The sequence below is a fragment of the Geotrypetes seraphini genome, chromosome 9, assembly GCF_902459505.1.
Source record: "Geotrypetes seraphini chromosome 9, aGeoSer1.1, whole genome shotgun sequence".
NCBI classification, from domain to species: domain Eukaryota; kingdom Metazoa; phylum Chordata; class Amphibia; order Gymnophiona; family Dermophiidae; genus Geotrypetes; species Geotrypetes seraphini.
Genome location: NC_047092.1, coordinates 160,944,840 through 160,964,509, shown reverse-complemented (window position 1 = coordinate 160,964,509; position 19,670 = coordinate 160,944,840). Strand labels below are relative to the sequence as shown.

The following is a 19,670-nucleotide window of genomic DNA, read 5'->3' as shown; positions in this document are numbered from 1 at the left end:
CTGCCCTGTATACTTCTCTGCCACAACTGATCAGGACTCAGGCAGACGTCCAGCAAGGGAAGGGCAGGAGCGCCTGCCGATACAGCGCTGGACTGCTGGGATTAAAAAAAGGTACAGGGGTGGGGAGGCCCTGCTGGAATTTTAAAAAGATATGGGGGGGAGGGGGCCTTGCCGGAATTTTAAAAAGGTACAGCTTGCTCTGTCCTGCCACTAGACCTGCCCTGTGCTCTGTCCCGGCCTGCCACTAGACCACCAGAGGGGGGACAGGGTATAGGGCAGGGCGGTGGGACAGGGTACACCATTTGGTTCAGAATGTTTTTTCCCTTGGTTTTTATCCTCTACAGGTGGATGCGTCTTATGGTGCGAAAAATACAGTAAATATTCAGTATAACCCTGGTTATAAGTACAGTTATCTTAGGAGGAGTTTTCTTTCAATTTGGGGCTGGGGTTAAGCTTTGCAGCTAGTTGAGGGGTATGGGGAAAATGAATATGTATAGTAGGGATAGACTGTTATTTGAAATGAAATATCATTCACTGATAAGTGTGCAGTCTTCTTGAAGAGAGCACGCTCATTAAATAATACACACTATGTGCAAAGAGGGTGCAATCGTTTCTGATATTGTGTGCACACATGTGCTATTGGGAATAAAAATACATTCTTTGCACATAGTGCTTGCTCTTAAAATGAATGTGCACTCATGATAATATTTGTTTTCCATTGGGAGAAGGAAGGGGGAGACATGTAAACTTTTCAGCTATCCATCCCCATTGTATAGCTTATTGGATGACATGTCTCTTCCTTACAGTTTCAGACCCATTTTCAACATTCCCATTTCTTTCCAAGATACTTGAAAAGCTAGTTCACGCTCAATTGGTGCAACAAGTCAAAAAACACAAAACAATCTCCACCTATATCAGTCTGGATTGTGCCATAACCGTAGTACGGAAACTCTTTTGCTTGCTCTTTATTACTCATTCCAAACTTCCTTAGATCAGCACTGCTCTGTTATCATTATTTCCCTGGATCTCTTCTCAGCTTTTGACTTTGTTAACTACCACTCACTAATTCTTTATTGCCTTCATACTACTGGCATAACTGGCACTGTCTTCACCTAGTTTTCTAGTTACCTTTCCAGCTGTTCTCATCGGCTTACGTCTAATTGCAACAAGACCTCTCCCATCCCTCTTCATTCAGGTGTCCCTCAGAGTTCTGTTCTTTCCCCATCCTCTTTTAACATTTTCCTTGCTCCCCTTCTCACTATTACCCAAGATCACTCTTGTATACCTTTTTGCTAAACGATGACATACAAATGTTTTTTGTTTTTTTTGCATCTCTGATCCTTCATTGCTTGCAATAATGACCATCTCTCTCAAATCTCCTTCTGCTTAAGAACCAATCTTCTTTGCTTGAACTCTGCAAAATTTTATTCTAACCACTTCTCTGCATCTTGTAACATTTGATCCTTCTGTCCCTTCCATTAACAGTCATCCACTTCCCTACAAAGATTCCTTTAAATTTCTAGGTGTTCTCTGATTCAAAGATTACCTTTACAAACATCAAACAGATTCTGTCATTTGCTCCTCATTCTTTGCACTTCACTGCATTCATGCTGCTCACCCTCTCTTTTCTGCCACTCATTCTAGCTCTTGTCATGTCATGTCACATCTTGATTACTGTAATTTGCTCTATACTGGCCTCCCTCTGTACTTATTCAAACGACTGCAATTGATCAATCCACCGCTGTCAAACTTCTTCACAATGCTCATTATTTTAACCATGAGTTGCTCCCTTCCTCTGTTTAGATCACTGGCTCCCTGTCAATTCGTGAATTAAATACAAAATAATTCTTCTGATCTACAAATCAGATCTCGCCATAGCCCCTTCCTACCTCAACTTTCTTATCCCTTATAGTCCCTTATGTTGCCTAAACTCAGCTGATAACCTCCTGAAAATTCTTCCACTTTCAATTCTATACCTTAATAATTCTACATGACTCTGCTTTTATATACCTTGGCCCAAAGTTATGGAATAACTTTTCCTCCCATATCAGAAATCAGTCCACTCTGGCATCCTTCAAGAAACTCAAGACTCAGATTTTTGCTGATTTGTTTTCCCTTCCCAAGGCTAAATTCTATCTCCCTCACCTACTCTTTCTACCCCTCTATCTTCTCAATTCCATTATTTCTCTTATTTTAATTTTTATAAACCAGCAAGATGCCTGTGTGTAGGTCCAGTGTGGTATATCAAATGTGGTAAAATAAAAACAAATAAATAAGGCACTGTAAAAATGCTATGATTTCCAATGTACAGTCAAACCTCGGTTTGCGAGTAACCCAGTTTGCGAATGTTTTGCAAGACGAGCAAAACATTCTCGCAAAACCTGTCTCGCAAACCGAGTGTTGACTCGATTCGAGAGCACCCACCCTGAGAACCGGCATCGCTCCCCCCCTGCTCGCAAAGGGCCCCCCCGCTTGAATCGGCACCCCCCCTCCCGCGTGCGAACCGGCACCCCCCGCCCGACTAACTTTAACTCACCCCCCCCGTCTGGCACCGGCACGCAGCCCACAGGATGAGCTGGTGCCGCTTGAAGATCTTCTTCCTGCCTCTGCCGGCTTTGAGCATGCATCTGCGCATGCTCAAGCCCTTCTAATTCTCCCTCTCGCCGAGAGGGAGAATTAGAAGGGCTTGAGCATGCGCAGATGCATGCTCAAAGCCAGCAGAGGCAGGAAGAAGATCTTCAAGCGGCACCAGCTCGTCCTAAGGGCTGTGTGCCGGTGCCAGACGGGGGGGGTGAGTTAAAGTTGGTCGGGTGGGGGGTGCCGATTCGAGCATGGGGGGGGGGCTTTGCGAGCGTGGGGGGGGAGCGATGCCAGTTCTCGTGCCGGTGCCAGACCCGGGGGGGGGGGGGGGGGTTTGAGTTCAAGTTGGTCGGGCGGGGGGTGCCGGTGCGAGCGGGGGGTGGGGGGGGAGCAGCGCCGCTGGCCTTGGGGGGGGAGAACGTATCAAAGCAACTTTCCATTATTTCCTATGGGGAAACTCGCTTTGATATACGAGTATTTTGGTTTACGAGCATGCTTCTGGAATGAAATATGCTCGTAAACCAAGGTTCCACTGTATTTTGTTTGAAATATTGCTCATTTTATAGTAGTTTCTCTAGTTTGCTGTGAGAAATTATGTCACTTATAAAATATACATTTTCTATTCAGTACTTTTACTCTGAATATAGTCAGCCACTATTCAGTCTGAAGAGTTGTGTGGGGACAGAAATCCCACCCGTCCCCACCAGGATCCTCTCCGTCCCCACCCGATCCCGCAAGGAATCCCCTCCATCCCCATAAAAAGCAGCAATTACTTCTGATAGGATCATCAATTCCACAGTTTCTTTTGTGTCTGCGCTGCTGTTTTCCATATGGAATCTCTTTGGTGGAACCCTTTTTCTGTTTTCTGTTCAGGTAATTAACTTATAAACCCCCCTCTTTTACTAAGGCTGACGTGTCCATTATATTCTATGGACGCGTTAGCATTTAGCGCATGCTAAATCGGCTAGCATGCCAGACCAATCAGTAAGGCTTTCAGTTGTGTGTGCTGAGCTCACTGCTCAGCATGGCTGTTTCCACCATGACGCCGGACTGGTCTCTCAGCTGCGTTAGAATTTAGTAGGCCTCAGTAAGTCGAACCCTGCTTCTAAAGCCTTCCATCCCCGAGGGAGTCTCGTTGGCTAGAGGGGGGTCCCCTTGGGAGTCCCGTGGGTCAGGGGGGATTCCCGTGGGATCCCCGTTTCCGTGCAGACTTCCAGTCTGAGCTCCATTTAGCTTTTTCATTTTTCAAGATATTCTGTAGAACTGCTTTATCATTTTTGTACCTAACATTTTATACATAGCAGCACAAGAACTGAGTAAATTTGTTAGTCTATTGTCCAATCCTCCTGGCACAAATTTTGTTATGCTCCCAGGCAATTCTGGATCCTATCTTTCTGGAATGTTCTATTTAGCACAGTTACCGTAACAGGTGTTATCCAGGGACAGCAGGCAGATATTCTCTACATGTGGGTGACGTTACTGACGGAGCCCCCTAGCGGACGTTTTCGAAAGCAGACTTGCTCAAAGACCTTCAGGCTTGCGATTGGCCCGTGCATGTGCGCGTGCCCCTCCCACCCTGCCTAGGGCATGCGTCTCCTCAGCATATCCTCAGTTCAGATAGCAAGCAAAGAAGCCAACCACGGGGAGGTGGGTGGGTTGCGAGAATATCTGCCTGCTGTCCCTGGATAACACCTGTTACGGTAAGTAACTATGCTTTATCCCAGGACAAGCAGGCAGCATATTCTCTATATGTGGGTGACCTCCAAGCTAACCAGAAAGGGATGGAGGGAGAGTTGGTAATTCAGAAGAATAGCTTTTGCAAAACAGATTGGCCGAACTGGCCATCACACCTGGAGAAAGCATCCAGACAGTAATGCGAGGTGAACGTATGAACCGAGGACCAAGTGGCAGCCTTACAAATTTCCCCAATGGGAGTTGAGCGGAGGAAATCAACAGATGACGCCATTGCTTGGACCTTGTGGCCTGTGACTCAACCCGTCAGGGAGAGACCAGCCTGAGTGTAACAGAAAGAGATACAAGCGGCCAACCAGTTAGAAATGGTCCGCTTAGAAACCGAGTGACCCAAGCGATTGGGATCGAAAGAGAGGAACAGTTGGGGAGCAGAACGATGAGGAGCGGTGCGCTTCAAGTAGAAGGCCAGCGCACGCTTACAATCAAGAGAATGCAAAGCCACTTCTCCAGGGTGAGAATGGGGCTTCGGAAAAAACACAGGAAGAACAATGGATTTGTTGTTGTGAAAATCAGAAACAATCTTAGGCAAGAACTTAGGATGGATACGGAGAACCACCTTATCGTGATGGATCCGCCACCAAAGTTTGAAGCTCACTGACCCGACGGGCAGAAGTGAGAGCAATAAGGAACACAACTTTCCAAGGAAGAAACTTCAAGTGAGCCCATGCAAGCGGCTCGAACGGGGTTTCATCAATTGAGTAAGGACCACGTTAAGATCCCAAACCACCGGAGGTTTGAGGGGCAGACGAACGTGGAAAAGTCCTTTCATGAAGCGGGAAACCACAGGATGAACAGAGATAGGTTGATGAAAAGCAGCAATGGCACTAAGGTGGACTCGAACCAAAGAGGGCTTGAGCCCAGCGCCAGACAAGTACAGCAGATAATCCAGGACAGCTGAAAAGGAGGCAGACAGTGGCTCCAGCTGCCGAGTAGCACACCAGAAAGAAAAGCGGGTCCACTTCTGATGGTAACATTGGTGAGTGGACTCCTTCCGAGACGCCTCCAGGACATCCAGCACAGGCTGGGAGAACTGGAACGAGGGCATTAAGTCTCGAGAAACCAAACTGTTAAGTGCAGAGACTGGAAGTTGGGATGAAGCAGAGAACCCTGACTCTGTGTAAGCAGAGAAGGAAGAGGCTCCCTGGAACTGAGTTGCAACAGAAGGGAGAACCAAGGTTGACGGGGCCACCGAGGAACTATCAGAATCATGGTGGCACGCGAAGACTTGAGCTTGACGAGAATCTTCAGAATCAGAGGGAATGGAGAGAACGCATACAGGAACTCGTTCGTCCAATCCAGAAGGAAGGCATCTGCCTCAATCCTGAGAGGAGTGTAAACCCTCTCAGAAGTGGGGCAACTTGTGATTGAGGGGGGACGCGAACAGGTCAACGTCCGGAGTCCCCCAACGAGCAAACACCTGACGCAGGGTCCTGGAGTGGAGCGACCACTCGTGAGGCTGCAGCAGGCGACTCAACCTGTCCGCCAGACAGTTCCGCTGGCCCTGAATGTAGACAGCTCGAAAGAATATGTTGCGGCGGATGGCCCAATCCCAGAGCCGCACCGCCTCCAGGCACAGGGACCTGGACCCCGATCCCCCCTGTTTGTTGATATAATACATGGCGACCTGGTTGTCTGTGCGAACCAGCACCACCTGGTCGCGAAGCAGGTGACAAAAGGCCTTCAGAGCGAGGAAAATCGCTCGAAGCTCCAGAAGATTGATGTGACAAAGGCGGTCCGTACGGGACCAAAGACCCTGGGTGCGTAGACCATCCAGATGAGCCCCCCAAGCATAGGTCGACGAGTCCATCGTGAGGACCTTTCGCGGAGGAACCTGAAACAGAAAACCTCTGGAAAGATTGGAAGAGAGCATCCACCAATGGAGAAACCTCTTCAATAAAGGAGTCACGACAATGCGTCGAGAGAGAGGATCTCGAACCTGGTTCCATTGGGACGCCAGAGTCCATTGAGGAATACGAAGGTGAAGTCTGGCAAAAGGAGTCACGTGTACCATGGAGGCCATGTGACCTAGAGAATCTTGGCCACCCTCCGACGAAAAGCCCGCGGTTGCAAGGTCACATAACAAGGACACAACTCAGCGCGGTGCTCTGCACCCAGGCACTCCACACACCAATGATGAGGATCGGTGATGGAGATAACCCGGTTGCACTTAGTGCAGTTTTTAAAGCCGGAACGAGGCCGGGACATAAGAAAAAGAAAGCCGCGGCCCTGCGAGGCCAGGCGACCAGAGGAAGACCGGGAACCCGGTCAAAAATATACGAATGGAAAAAAATGAAATTAAAGAAAATAAAAGATGCGAGCACAGCATCTTGTTTCAAAGGAAACAAACCAAATAAGCCGCGGTGCAAGAGGGACAAAGAGAACGCGTGAAGTAAGGGAGCAGTGCTTCTGGCTCCGCGGAAAACATTGAACTGAGGACACGCATGCCCTAGGCAGGGTGGGAGGGGCACGCGCGCATGCGCGGGCCAATCGCAAGCCTGAAGGTCTTCGAGCAAGTCTGCTTGCGAAAACGTCCGCTAGGGGGCTCTGTCGGTGACATCACCCACATGTAGAGAATATGCTGCCTGCTTGTCCTGGGATAAAACAAAGTAGCACAATTAATACTGAAACCTAGCAAGAACACAGAATCAGGTGCTTGTCCCGGATAGAAATATGAATACACAGATTAGTTTGGCTGTGTAATGGAACACTCTGCATGATTTAAAAATCGTATAAAACAAATCCTAAGGCAATCTGAATGATCACTTGTGATTCTAGAAGAGACTTAAGGCAAATTCTTTGTAGATTCCTCTTCATTATCCATGCATTTTAATGTTATTTTCGAATAGCATTTCCTTATGGAAATTAAGACAACAACTGCAAATGAAGTCAGGTTTCCCTTTATTAGTCACTTACACTTGGGCTTAGAGGCTGTATAAAGCTTGAGGGCTTCTCTAAATACAGTACAACTTATTTTGATAGCATTACTGGATGTGCACATCACTATACAAAAGTGATAAGTATTAAGATACAATATGTCCCAGCCTAAAAATCTTATAATGTAAATGGGTGCCAGAAGCAAGGGGAAATAGTGACAAACAGGATTTGAATCCCGGCTACTATTTTCAGCCCATTTATCTAACCACTAGGGTCCAGATGCACTAAAGCCAGCGATCATTGCTAAACCTGTTTTAACAGCTTTAGCGATGATTTATTTATTTATTTATTCAATATTCTATACTCTTCTCCCAGGGGAGCTCAGAACAGTTTACATGAATTTGTTCTGGTACTGAAGCATTTTTCCTTGTCTGTCCCGGTAGGCTCACAATCTATCTAATGTACCTGGGGCAATGAGGGGGATTAAGTGACTTGCCCAGGGTCACAGGGAGTAGCGTGGGTTTGAACCCACAACCCCAGGTGCATTGCACATTTGCTGACCCGATGAAAAAAAATAGCTCACTACCTAGTTTTCTGCACAAATCGATCATTCCTCGATCTGACCATACAAATAAGCTAATTAATATTAAAATGTCATGTAAACTAGTAGAGCGACTGATACTCTAACATGGCTTACCAATGCACTAAAAAAAAATGATCGTTTTAAGCAACCCAAAAAAGTGACTGGTCAAAACCAGTCGCTTACTTGTCAATCCCCCCTTTATTTTTGTAATGGGCACAGATGCTGTGCATGTTATACATGTACAATATCTGCCCATTAGAAAAAAAAAGCACCCTCCACTGATGATGGCCCTCCCCAAACCAATGAACACAGCACTAGGAAGATCCCTCGCACTAGCGAAAAACAGCAGGAGGGATGGCCTTTCCCTCCTGCCATTCGCCATCCTCCCTCCCACACCAACGACAACAGCAGGAGGAATGCCCACTTTCTCCTGCCAGGCTGAATTCCCCCACTGCAAAAGAAAATTGGCAGGAGGGATGCCCGGTTCATTGGGGGGGGGGTATATTTTCTTTTTTAATGGGGTATCTGTGCCCATTAAAAAAATAAAAAAGGGATTCCTGCCCCGAACAGTTGAGAGGCAGGAGGCTACTTTTGGTGCTTCCCCTGCCAGCTCTGCGCATGTGTGAGAGTTGCTTTCACAGCGATCATTGGACAGCAGAGTCGAGTCGGGAATTACAATTAAGATCTGTGTGAATAATTTCCATGCAAACTTTTTAGTGTATCAATAGCTCTTTCTAAATCGGCCAAAAAATCAGATCGGTGCAGACCCACATAGTCTTACCAATTATCTTAGTGCATCTAGCCTTATGTGTTGAGGGTATACTCGTGACAGAGTGCTGTGGGAGGTATCAGCAGCTATTTTACAACTGGAACCAGTATTGGCAGCAGACTCGATCCAGTTTCTGCTGATTCTAATTGCACTTGTGTGAAATTTTTGCATGCCAAACTCTTGTCAAATATCTCACATGCAGTCACTGTGGATATCTTGAAAACTAGAACAGTTTAAGGCAGCAAAGAATCAGTGTTTCTTACTGCTAAATGTAGGAGGAGGAAAATACTTCTTTCCAACCTTCCACCCCGTTCCCCCCAAATAAACTGATACAAGCAATTGATTCTATTAACTCTAATGCCACCTTGTGGTTTATAAGCTTACTCTTCAACTTTACACACAGCAGAATGGCGGGATAGCTCAACATATCTACTTACCAGACTCCCTCAAAATATTATGAGCCTCAAAATCAGCTTGGCGTAATGTGCTGAGGACCCCTGTTGTTAGGAAAGTCGGTGTGACATCTGTGGGAGGTTCTTTGACTGGTGGACCAAATACATAGATAACTCTAAAAAGAAAAACAAAACAAAAATATATGCCTATGAATAGATTATGAACATTTTTTCTGCTCAAAAAATGATCTTATTTGAATCTAAGCTCTAGTAATATGATAAAGAATCTTATATTTAGGCTCAGATTTAAGAAGCCTAAAGGAATTTCAAAAATAAATGAAATGACTGATGAGAGGAAAAGTGGCACTTTTTAAAATTTTTTTTTGCATAATTACATGCCTAAAAGCAACAACCTTTCAACAAGAACTCCTGCCAGCAGCCCAGATGCCAGCTCTGTGGGTCCACTGGGTGCTTGAAAATCCCCAATATTGAGCAGCTCCTTCACTGTGCGAGGAGTTTAAAATCTCCAGTGTAAGGTCTTTGCCCCAAATTCACTAAAGTCAGCGATTGTTGGCAAACCTGTCTTCACAGCTTCAGCAATGATCGCTATTACTGACTCGATTCACAAAACGGCTCACCGTGTGTTTTTCCCCTCGATCGCCCATTTATTGATGTGGCCATGCAAATTAGCTAAAACCCCATGCAAAATAGACAAGCGATTGATGTACTAACATCACTTGGCTATGCAAAAACCCCCCAAAAAACAGGGGTTTTTTCTGTCGGGAAAAAAACAACAGTTTATACCTGTTGGTAACTGTATTACCAAAAGCTCAGCCTGCGTTATTTTTTTTGTTCAATGGTATAGATATTTTGCATGTGTTACACACGCAAATTATCTGTCCCATAAAAAATTAAAAGAATCACCCCCGCCAATGACAGCCCTTCCTCCCCGACAAGCCAGCACTACAAAAAAGCCCCCCCACACCAGCGAAAATGGCAAGAGGAATGCCCATTTTCTCTTGCCATGCTGACCCCCCCAAAAGAAAATTGGCAGGAGTGATGCCTACTCCCTCCTGCCAATGCAACTCCCCTCCACCCATGGCAGCGATGGCCCACTCCCGTGCCAGGCGCTCCCAAACATCCTCTATCCCCCCCCCCAAAAAAAGGCAGGAGAGATGCCTACTCCCTCCTGCCACCGGAGATCCCTTGTACCTTCTCAGAGACATTGGAGTAGGACGGAAGCTCAGTCCGTCCTGCTCTTAGGATCGCCCCTCCAGAATTGGCAGGATTTTCCCTCCCTAGTGCATCAGTATCCCTCAGTATCCCAGCTGTAAAGGGTCTTGAAATCAATTTATTGAAACTTTCTAAACAGAGCGAATGCAGTTATTAGGACAGTTTTCAAAATATTTTGCCTAGGTAACTTGTTACCTGGATAAATTTCTTGGGCTGAAACTTCACTTAGTATACACCCATTTTTACCAGAAGACTTCACTCCAGCTCAAATTTTCAGTGTCATGGGCAGCAACACTTTCATTAAAAGCGACAAAACCTATAGGGTTTGTTTGGGGTTTTTTTGCAAACTTCTCCAGGTTGCACAATCATGTCATGATAAAGGCAATGGCCTAATGACTGAAATTGGCTGAATTATTATTGCAATGCTTATGAACAAAATGTTTTCTAGTTTGGAAATGGTCATTTTATTCAACAAAATTATGTACAATTTATGTAGCCTTGCAGCTTTAAGTGTGACTTCTTTGGTAGTTTAGCCGTGTACTACTATAATTTTAGCAATATGTTAGTTAGCACTGTTAGCAAGTAATGGTGACATATGTAGCTGCCAGTAGTCACTAGCTAACTTGTGATTTAGACACAAGGCAAAAAAGGTTTTGTTGATCAGTTAAAGGGGTGCAGGGACCCAAAAAGATTAAGAACCCCTGCACTAGAATATTTATTCTACATTTTAATTACCTATTACAAAGTGAAAGATTTAGGAGTTATAGAATGAGATGCTCTCTACCTGTTGATATTATGACACATGCGTGGTATAAGCTTGGCTAGAAACATGACAGATTCCCAGTGTGGAGCATCTTTACTGGAGATCCCACATACATAGCTATATGAGCGACAGTCACCCTGTGGGAAGAAAAAGTATAAACAGAGCATCATTGCTCATTATTTTCATGCAGAGGCAGCAAATTTACATTCAATGCAATTAAGTACTACAGTATATAGCTATTAAAATTGGGGTGATGAACACAGATAAAGAATAAATAAATGTACTTTTCAAGCAGCATTTTATCAGAGCTATGCGAAAGTCACCCATGCTCTTGTGGGTATGTAACGCAGTATTTCTTTAGGGCACTAATGGGCTCGATGGAAGATGCACATAACTAAATGGGCAACATATATATCAAACTCTTGTTGAATTCTGGCCAAGCAAATCACTAGCGTTAAAAACACATGATTTCTAGCTCCTAAGATAATTCGGCATCATAAAACATGAAGTACTATAATAGAGTTGAATAAGTTAAAACACATTCAAGTCACTGAAAAGTTCATAACTCAACCCATTCTATCGAGATCAGTAACAATGTGTTTATATCATGCAAGGCAAACAATTACCTATGCACAACATAAAAACATGGATTGGTTCCAAATCAGAAAAAATGAAGAGAGCCAGTCACAAACCTCTAAGCAGAACACTAACAACAATTCTAAAAATCAAACCATACCTCTGATGTAGCGATCTATATATTTCAAAACTACACAAGGTACTTTAAAACCCACTTTATATCAGTTTAATTTTAGCAGCTCTCCTGCACTTCTTCTGATTCCCTTGGGGCAGCCTTCTTTATCATCGATAAATTATTTCACATGACATGAAAACTGTTCGAAACAGGACATGTGTGCAGCTCATTTGTCGGGTAAGATAAACAGGTCCAGTAAACAAAGAAAATGTGCTACTCTTGTTAAAATTAGTCCCAGAAACTCCTGGGGCAGTTGCTGAAAAAATTTCAGAAAAAGGAACTGAACTATAAAATGTTTAATTCATGTAAGGAGTATGATTTTCCATGCATGTAATTCCAAAATACCACACAGTATAGAAAGGGTATGATTCACTATAAATCATCTGCTGACTCTGGCCTCACAAGCAGTCAGTTTTCTATGAAAAAGAGATCCGATACTGGAAAACAGTTCCTAGATACATGTTGCCTTCTAACTTTAACAAAGTATCAACTCTAGTAACAAACAGCTGAAAGGGGGCCTCCGAGTCTTTTCATGCTACATGGTTTGCATTTCATCTTGAAAATGCTTAGTAAAACTACTACAATATGGTGGTCTTCTATAAGCCTTTTTATTGAGGATAGTAAAGGAGACCAGCATTCTTTCTCTTTCATATAAAATAATAGTATTACTTGGGATTAATGGCTTATTAAACAGTATAAAGATGTTTTAGGTGGCCTGCATAAGTCCACCAATCTTTCAAGAGCATGTGATAATGTCCCTGTTCTCTGGACTCAAGAGAGGAGAGATCATTGCAAGCAGTATTAAAGTCTGCACGGGGTCTTCTAGAGCAGTGTTCTTTAACCACCGGTCCATGGACCAGTGCCGGTCCACAGAAATTTCCTGCACGGTCCACAGGGCCAGCACGTGCATCAGGCCCAAAACAGTGTTCTTCAACCGCTGGTCCACGGTGCGATCGATGCGGCGTTATCTTCGAGCCAGCTCCCTCTTTCTCACTGATTCAGTGCACAAAGCCACGGGCAGTGGCTGCTACGGGCATCCTGCGCCTGAACCAGAAGCCTTCTCTCTATTGCAACATCAGAGGAAAGGCTTCTAGATGAGGCACGAGACGTGCAAGTGCAATTAGTACTATTACGGGGCGGGGTCTGGCCCACAACTTAGCCCAGTGTTCTTCAACCGTCGGTCTACAGACCAATGCCAGTCTACAGAATAATTCTTTTATTTCTGCTAGTCCATAGGTGAAAAAGGTTGAAAAACACTGTTCTAGAGGAACTGTTTGAGATTCTGACTAAGTGAATTAAATATTTCACAGCAGTAAGAAAGGAAGGCAGTTCATTGTCAATAGTGATTGCTTTTTCATCCTAGCTCACATGGATAATTAAGCCAAGTGAAGCCTCTGTGGCTGAATCTTTCCCCCTCTCAATTCTCATTTTTGTCCTCTCTTCAGCAGTGCTTTTCTAGTTTCTAAATATTTCCACCAACCTTGCCCTAAATCCGGTAACTGATGCCACTAACCTGTACGCCCACGGTTTTGATTGGCAACAAGAAGGCATTCAGTGAATGTAGGCTTGTGATCTGCATCAGCTTCTCTTGGTCCTCCTCTGTTGTGCAGGCTTTAACTCTTTGTAACAGTGTGTGCGGCTGTGTAAATAAGAGTACAAAACCACTTTTTACACTTTCCACCACAGGGAACATTTATTAGAAAATTAATTTTAAAGGCAGTACATGTTCAAATTATGGTATAACTTATATTTAGCAACTAAATCACTGATGTATTTCAGTTACCTGTAGCACTGGTTTCTACTGTAACAAAAACAAAATGTCCAAATATCCAGAACTTTGACTCTTATTACTCCTTAACGTGGCACCTACTGCTTCAGTGTAAAGGAAGAAATTCACAAAAAAATCAGATTTAAAAATGACTTCTATGCACAGGCAGGAAAAAAAACGAACTAAATATAAAATAAACAGTAGGTTAAATATATTTGTCTATGAAAGCAAAGCAGAAAAGTTTGCATTTCAGGCAGAAACATGAAAGCAATGAAGACACTTAAATACTCTAGGAAGACATGAAAGTATAAAGGAAACATGGATAAGGTGAAAGAAAACCAGAACTTTGATCTGAGATGAATGAAGACCCAATGGAAAGGAGAGGCATGAGAATAGTAGTGATGATTAAAAATCTAGTAGGCAGAAGCCATTTTGGATAAGCTAAAGATACTGATGCACAGAAGAGAAAGATCAGCCCAGGACTGGAAAATTGGAGATCAACACCTTTGTGATTCATTAAACTCAGCTGTATAGATGAGAAAGGTTTATCTCTCTAGATCACCTAAGATCAGGAATAATAGAGAAAAATAACACTTTGGTTCTGTGACCACAGTTCCTCTCTCATAGGTACCTGCTGATGTGTCAGCAGAAATGGTGCTACTAAGGCTGCACAAAGAGGAGTATAAAAAAATGATTCAACCCAGAATGAAGAGATGACAATTATCAGCTGCTGAAAACATTATTCCTTTCTGTAAAATATATTTTTTATTAGAAAATACAAAAAGACCCAAGAAGTAGCATAAAAAGCAATAAAAAAAGTTTTCTAATGCCTACATGGTTCATCTACAGGTATTGGTGATATGGCCATGACCTGCTATGCAGAGTGCAGTCCTAAGGCTCTACAATATGCTCTAAGAAAACAACCCCAGAATGGCAGAGCTGCCAACAGACCCCATAAAAATGAGGCGACCTTTTCAAACCAGAGTTTAAATTTCCCTGAATGACTGATAAGACAGCCAAGGCAGTACCTAAGGACAAAGAGAGAACATAAAGAAAAGGGACATGGACTTATATATTTAACACGAATATCAGCAGCTAAGGATTTTTATTTTACATCTCATTTCTCTTCCCATCCCCCCACTCACCTCCCAGCTTTCTATAGTACAAAAAGAGGAATTACCTTTTTAATACTTGCAGAAAAGTCTGCTACTATTTTCAAAATATTGTTGGTTTCAGGAAAATCCTTGCAGATATAAGGTTCTTCAGCACATATTACTCGGATTGCTAAGCCAGGACCTATGCAGTTTAAACAGGGTTAGTATCAGAAGTACATAGTTTTATCATTGAACTCTACCTGTTTTAAATTAAAGACATAAAACACTTAAAGGAAGACACATGTACCACTCTATAGCACTAATGCATCTGGCTCATATACCATATCATTTCTGGATTATTCTGGTCCAACAAAAGGCATTACAACTTACGAAAACAGTCAATTTAACAAAGAAACTACACAAATATGATGCTTACTAGCTTGCATTCTCTTTGCTTAAAGGAGTGTTCTGATGCCCAACCTCTTTTTAAATAAATTTAAAAACTGTGTACTATTAAAAAGAAATGCCTATGCCTGGCAGGTGACAGTAGCATGTGAATATCATTAAGATGAAGGAGCCTAAAAAAAAATCTCAGGTGTATCCCACTCTATGTTGAGCATTTTTTTTTTTCAAATTCAACTACTAATTGGCCAAACTAAAAGTTTATCAGTCAAATTGTATACAACAGAATATTACAGTAAAATGGAGCAGTCAAGCACTCGGTATTATCTAGAAAGAACCATTTTTGGTTACTAATTATGCCATGCATGCTGAAGATCCTTAGAATAAGCTCTATAAAAACAGAATCTATTCCAGCAGAACCAATGTAGTATAAGGTTAGAAGTAATATTTTGGATGTAATTCTATGTGAGATGGGAAGCCAGTGTATTTTGATCAGTAATGGCGTTACATAACCAAATTTTTTTGCTTTTGTTATGAGTTTGATTGCTGTATTTTGTATGATTTGGAGGCGTCTGTGTTCTTTCTGTGTAATCCCTATACGCTTTTCTACTTTTTCACCTTCTGAAGTATACATGAAGGAACACAGAAAGATTATATATTTATCTTAGGAGAGTATTGCTCATATCTCAACAAGCCTTTATGTTAAGATTCTTATTGTACCCATTACAGATGTAAACTGATCCCTCAGCATAGTTCGTACCTGGGAAAGGATGCCTGGAAACCAACTCTTCAGGTAGACCAAGTTCTCGACCTAGTTCTCTGACTTCATCTTTGTGGAAATCTTTCAGGGGTTCTATAACTTTACCCTGCACAAAATAATCAATATCCATGTCTTTATCAATGACCAGTTAACTAAACCCTGGATGTGATCAAATGGCAAATTCCGTACAATTTCCAATAATGGTTACCTATCCACGGGGCTCCCCAACTCACATCCATCCATATAGGGGCATGATCGGACCACCCAGTGTCTTCAAGAAGCCTTCCCCCCCACCCCCACCCATATACATCATATCAATATGAGTATATACCTCATGTACAGGAGAATAATAAGTATAATCTCTCCCTTGCCAATGAAATTATATGGAATCTGGGTATTTTGCATTGCTGATATTTTTGCTGTAGTAGTGACTGTGTGCTATGTTCTTTATTGTTTATGGATTGTCTATGACTTTATAAATAATTACAAAAAAAACCCCAACAAGAAAGCTTCCCACCCAACCTAATACCCAAACTGAAACTTCCCTATCCCTGTTACTCTTCTCCTACCAAGAGCACTACTAACACAAAAGACAACAAATCAATTAGCCGTGTAATCTGTTTAAAACTTGGCTCTTCGTTTTATGAGATATCTATTTTAGATAAGGATCCTAAAACATCCATAAAGTGTTTATAATACTTTGTGTGGTACCCTTGCCCCATAAAACTGAAGACGGTGCTAAACTCCACTGATGAAGGAGGAGGAGTTGAAAGTTGTGATTGACATCCTTCTGCAACAGTTCACAACTACAGGACATTCACCTAGAGTACAGTCTCCTATGTTTATGTAATAGAAATGTAATTAATTATTTTTTAGTGAAGCATGAGGCCCTAAGCTGTAGCTTGTTTAGCTTATAAATCCAGTCCTGACTAGAAGCTGAGAAAAGCAGAAAACTATTGGGCATGTACATTACAGTCTCTTCACCTTCACCTTGCAAAAAGTACTTTAGTCGTTACGCAAATCACTTTTACTATCGGATCCTTTATATCTGCATTTCCCTCAGCTTAAGAGTGACCACAGGACCTATACAGCTTACCTCTTCTCTCAGCTTTCTGATGAGCTCTGTGTCATTATGATGGGTTTTAATAACTTCAGCTTTGACACTTGTGAGAAGAGAAGCACTTTCAATTAAATCCGGTCTTAGAGTTCCTTGAGCAAGAAACACCTCTTCAGGTTTCAGATTCATCTCTCCAATGACCTCATTTGCAATCTAGAATGCAGAGGAATGTAAAAATAATAAACTCAAGGTCAGTTCTTTTAAAGGTTCTCTGTTTGAAAAAGACATGCTTCTTTTGACAATATACAATAAAGAGTGACATTTGCAACTGTTTTAATCGGTTGGCTGAGGAGATGGTGCGAAGAGGAGGGTTTCCACTTTGTACGGAACTGGACAACTTTTTGGGGGAAGAACAAGCTCTACAGGAGGGACGGACTGCTCCTGAGCACGGCTGGGACGAGGTTGCTGGCACGCAACGTCCAGAGCGGCATAGACTTGGCTTTAAACTGAGAAGAAGGGGAAAGCCGACAGTCGACCTGACCTCGACACATCGGACCAAAGTATCGAGCAAGGATACTGAACCAGAAATTTGTAAAAGAGGGCTCGGGACTGAGAGGGAACTTTTGGGAAAAGGACACAAGGACACAATGCAGGGAGCCAATGCACAAACAAACCTAGCAAGCAGGATTAAGAGAGAACAACAGGAGCCAGAGGGTCATCCAAACATGGGGAAGCAGGCTGAGGACAACACAGACACACCGCAGGATGGGGATGAGCACAACAATGCTCGGGGGCTGGCAACCCATGAGGAGGTTGGCAGGGGCGCCAAACCATGAGGAGAACCAGCGGAAAAGGCAAACAACCAGGACTTAAATTGCCTATACACTAATGCTAGGAGCCTAAGAGCCAAAATGGGAGAACTAGAAGTCATAGCCAGTACCAAGGACCTGGACATAATAGGAGTCACAGAAACATGGTGGACTGATGACAACAAATGGGATGTGGCCATACCAGGGTACAAACTCTACAGGAGGGACAGGACACACAAGAAGGGTGGAGGAATAGCACTTTATATAAAGGACTCCATACCTTCAACCAGGATGGAAACAACAGTAAGGGCGGACGACTTGGAATCACTATGGATTAAGCTACCTGGAGGAACTGGAGCAGACATAAAATTGGGCCTGTACTATCGTCCACCTGGACAACCAGAGGCACTCGACCAGGACCTTGAGGCTGAGCTGAGGCAGATATGCAAAAGCGGAAGCGTGATGGTGATGGGAGACTTCAACTACCCTGGGATAGACTGGAGTATTGGACACTCAAACTGCATAAGGGAGACCAAATTCCTGGAAACCATGAGGGACTGTTTCATGGAACAGCTGGTCACGGAACCAACACGGGGGGATGCCACTCTCGACCTAATCCTCAACGGGCTAGGGGGACCTGCAAAGGAAGTGGCGGTGCTAGAACCCCTAGGAAACAGCGATCACAACATGATCCAGTGCAAGCTGGAAATTGGATCATCAAAGGTGAAAAGAACCACAACAACAGCACTCAACTTCAAAAAAGGGAATTATGATGGCATGAGGAAAATGGTGGGAAAGAAACTCAACGGTAGCGCAAGGAAGATGGAGTCTGTAGAAAAAGCCTGGTCCCTACTCAAGGGCACGGTGCAAGAGGCACAGAACCTGTACATCCCCAGATTCAGGAAGGGGTGCAAAAAAAACCGAACAAAAAACCAGAGTGGATAACAACTGCAGTGAAAAAGACGATAAGTGACAAGAAAGCATCGTTCAAAAAATGGAAAAAGGACCAAACAAAGGACAACCAAAAGGAGCACAAAGAACACCAAAGGGAGTGTCACCGTGTGGTTAGGAAAGCTAAAAGAGAATATGAGGAGAGACTGGCGGGGGAAGCAACAAACTTCAAATCGTTCTTCAGATATGTGAAGGGGAAGCAACCGGCAAGGGAAGAAGTGGGGCCATTGGATGATGGAGACAAAAAAGGAATGGTAAAAGAGGAAAAAGAGATAGCAGACAGGTTAAATAAGTTCTTCACGTCAGTCTTCACGAGGGAGGACACATCTAATATTCCGGAACCGGAGGACATCGTAAATGGGGATCGGGATGAAAAGCTGGTCCAACTAGAGGTAAGCCAAGAGGATGTCCTCAGGCAGATAGACAGACTAAAGAGCGACAAATCGCCAGGTCCAGACGGCATTCACCCAAGGGTACTCAAGGAACTAAGGAACGAAATAGCAGAGCCACTTCGCCAAATATGTAACCTATCCTTAAAAACTGGAGAGATCCCGGAGGATTGGAAAATTGCAAATGTCACGCCCATCTTCAAGAAGGGTTCAAGGGGGGACCCGGGAAACTACAGGCCGGTGAGCTTGACCTCGGTCCTGGGAAAGATGATGGAAGCATTGATTAAGGACAGCATCTGTGAACACATAGAAAACAATGGACAGCTAAAGTCGAGCCAGCACGGCTTCTGCAAGGGTAGGTCATGCCTCACAAACTTATTGTACTTCTTTGAGGGGGTAAACAGACAGGTGGATAAAGGGGAATCCATTGACATCATTTACCTTGACTTTCAAAAAGCCTTCGACAAGGTACCGCACGAAAGACTACTTAAAAAGCTGTGGAAATACAGGGTGCAAGGGGAGGTCCACCGATGGATCAAAAACTGGCTGGCAGACAGGAAACAGAGGGTTGGAGTAAAGGGCCACTACTCAGACTGGCATGGGGTCACGAGCGGAGTTCCGCAGGGGTCGGTGCTGGGACCGCTCCTGTTCAATATATTTATTAATGACCTGGAGGCGGGAACAAATTGCGAAGTTATTAAATTTGCGGATGACACCAAACTCTACCGCAGGGTTGAAACCAT

At 43.6% G+C, this 19,670-nt stretch overlaps 1 protein-coding gene across 1 annotated transcript in view; it reads right to left on the bottom strand.

Annotated features, from left to right (window-relative positions):
* The window catches only part of GMPS (guanine monophosphate synthase), a 96,690-nt gene that overhangs the window by 19,029 nt on the left and 57,991 nt on the right, over positions 1-19,670 (bottom strand). The window contains 6 exon segments of the mRNA XM_033958614.1: positions 8,996-9,126; positions 10,968-11,083; positions 13,211-13,336; positions 14,646-14,761; positions 15,722-15,827; positions 16,818-16,991. Coding sequence (XP_033814505.1) covers positions 8,996-9,126; positions 10,968-11,083; positions 13,211-13,336; positions 14,646-14,761; positions 15,722-15,827; positions 16,818-16,991 — 769 coding nt within the window.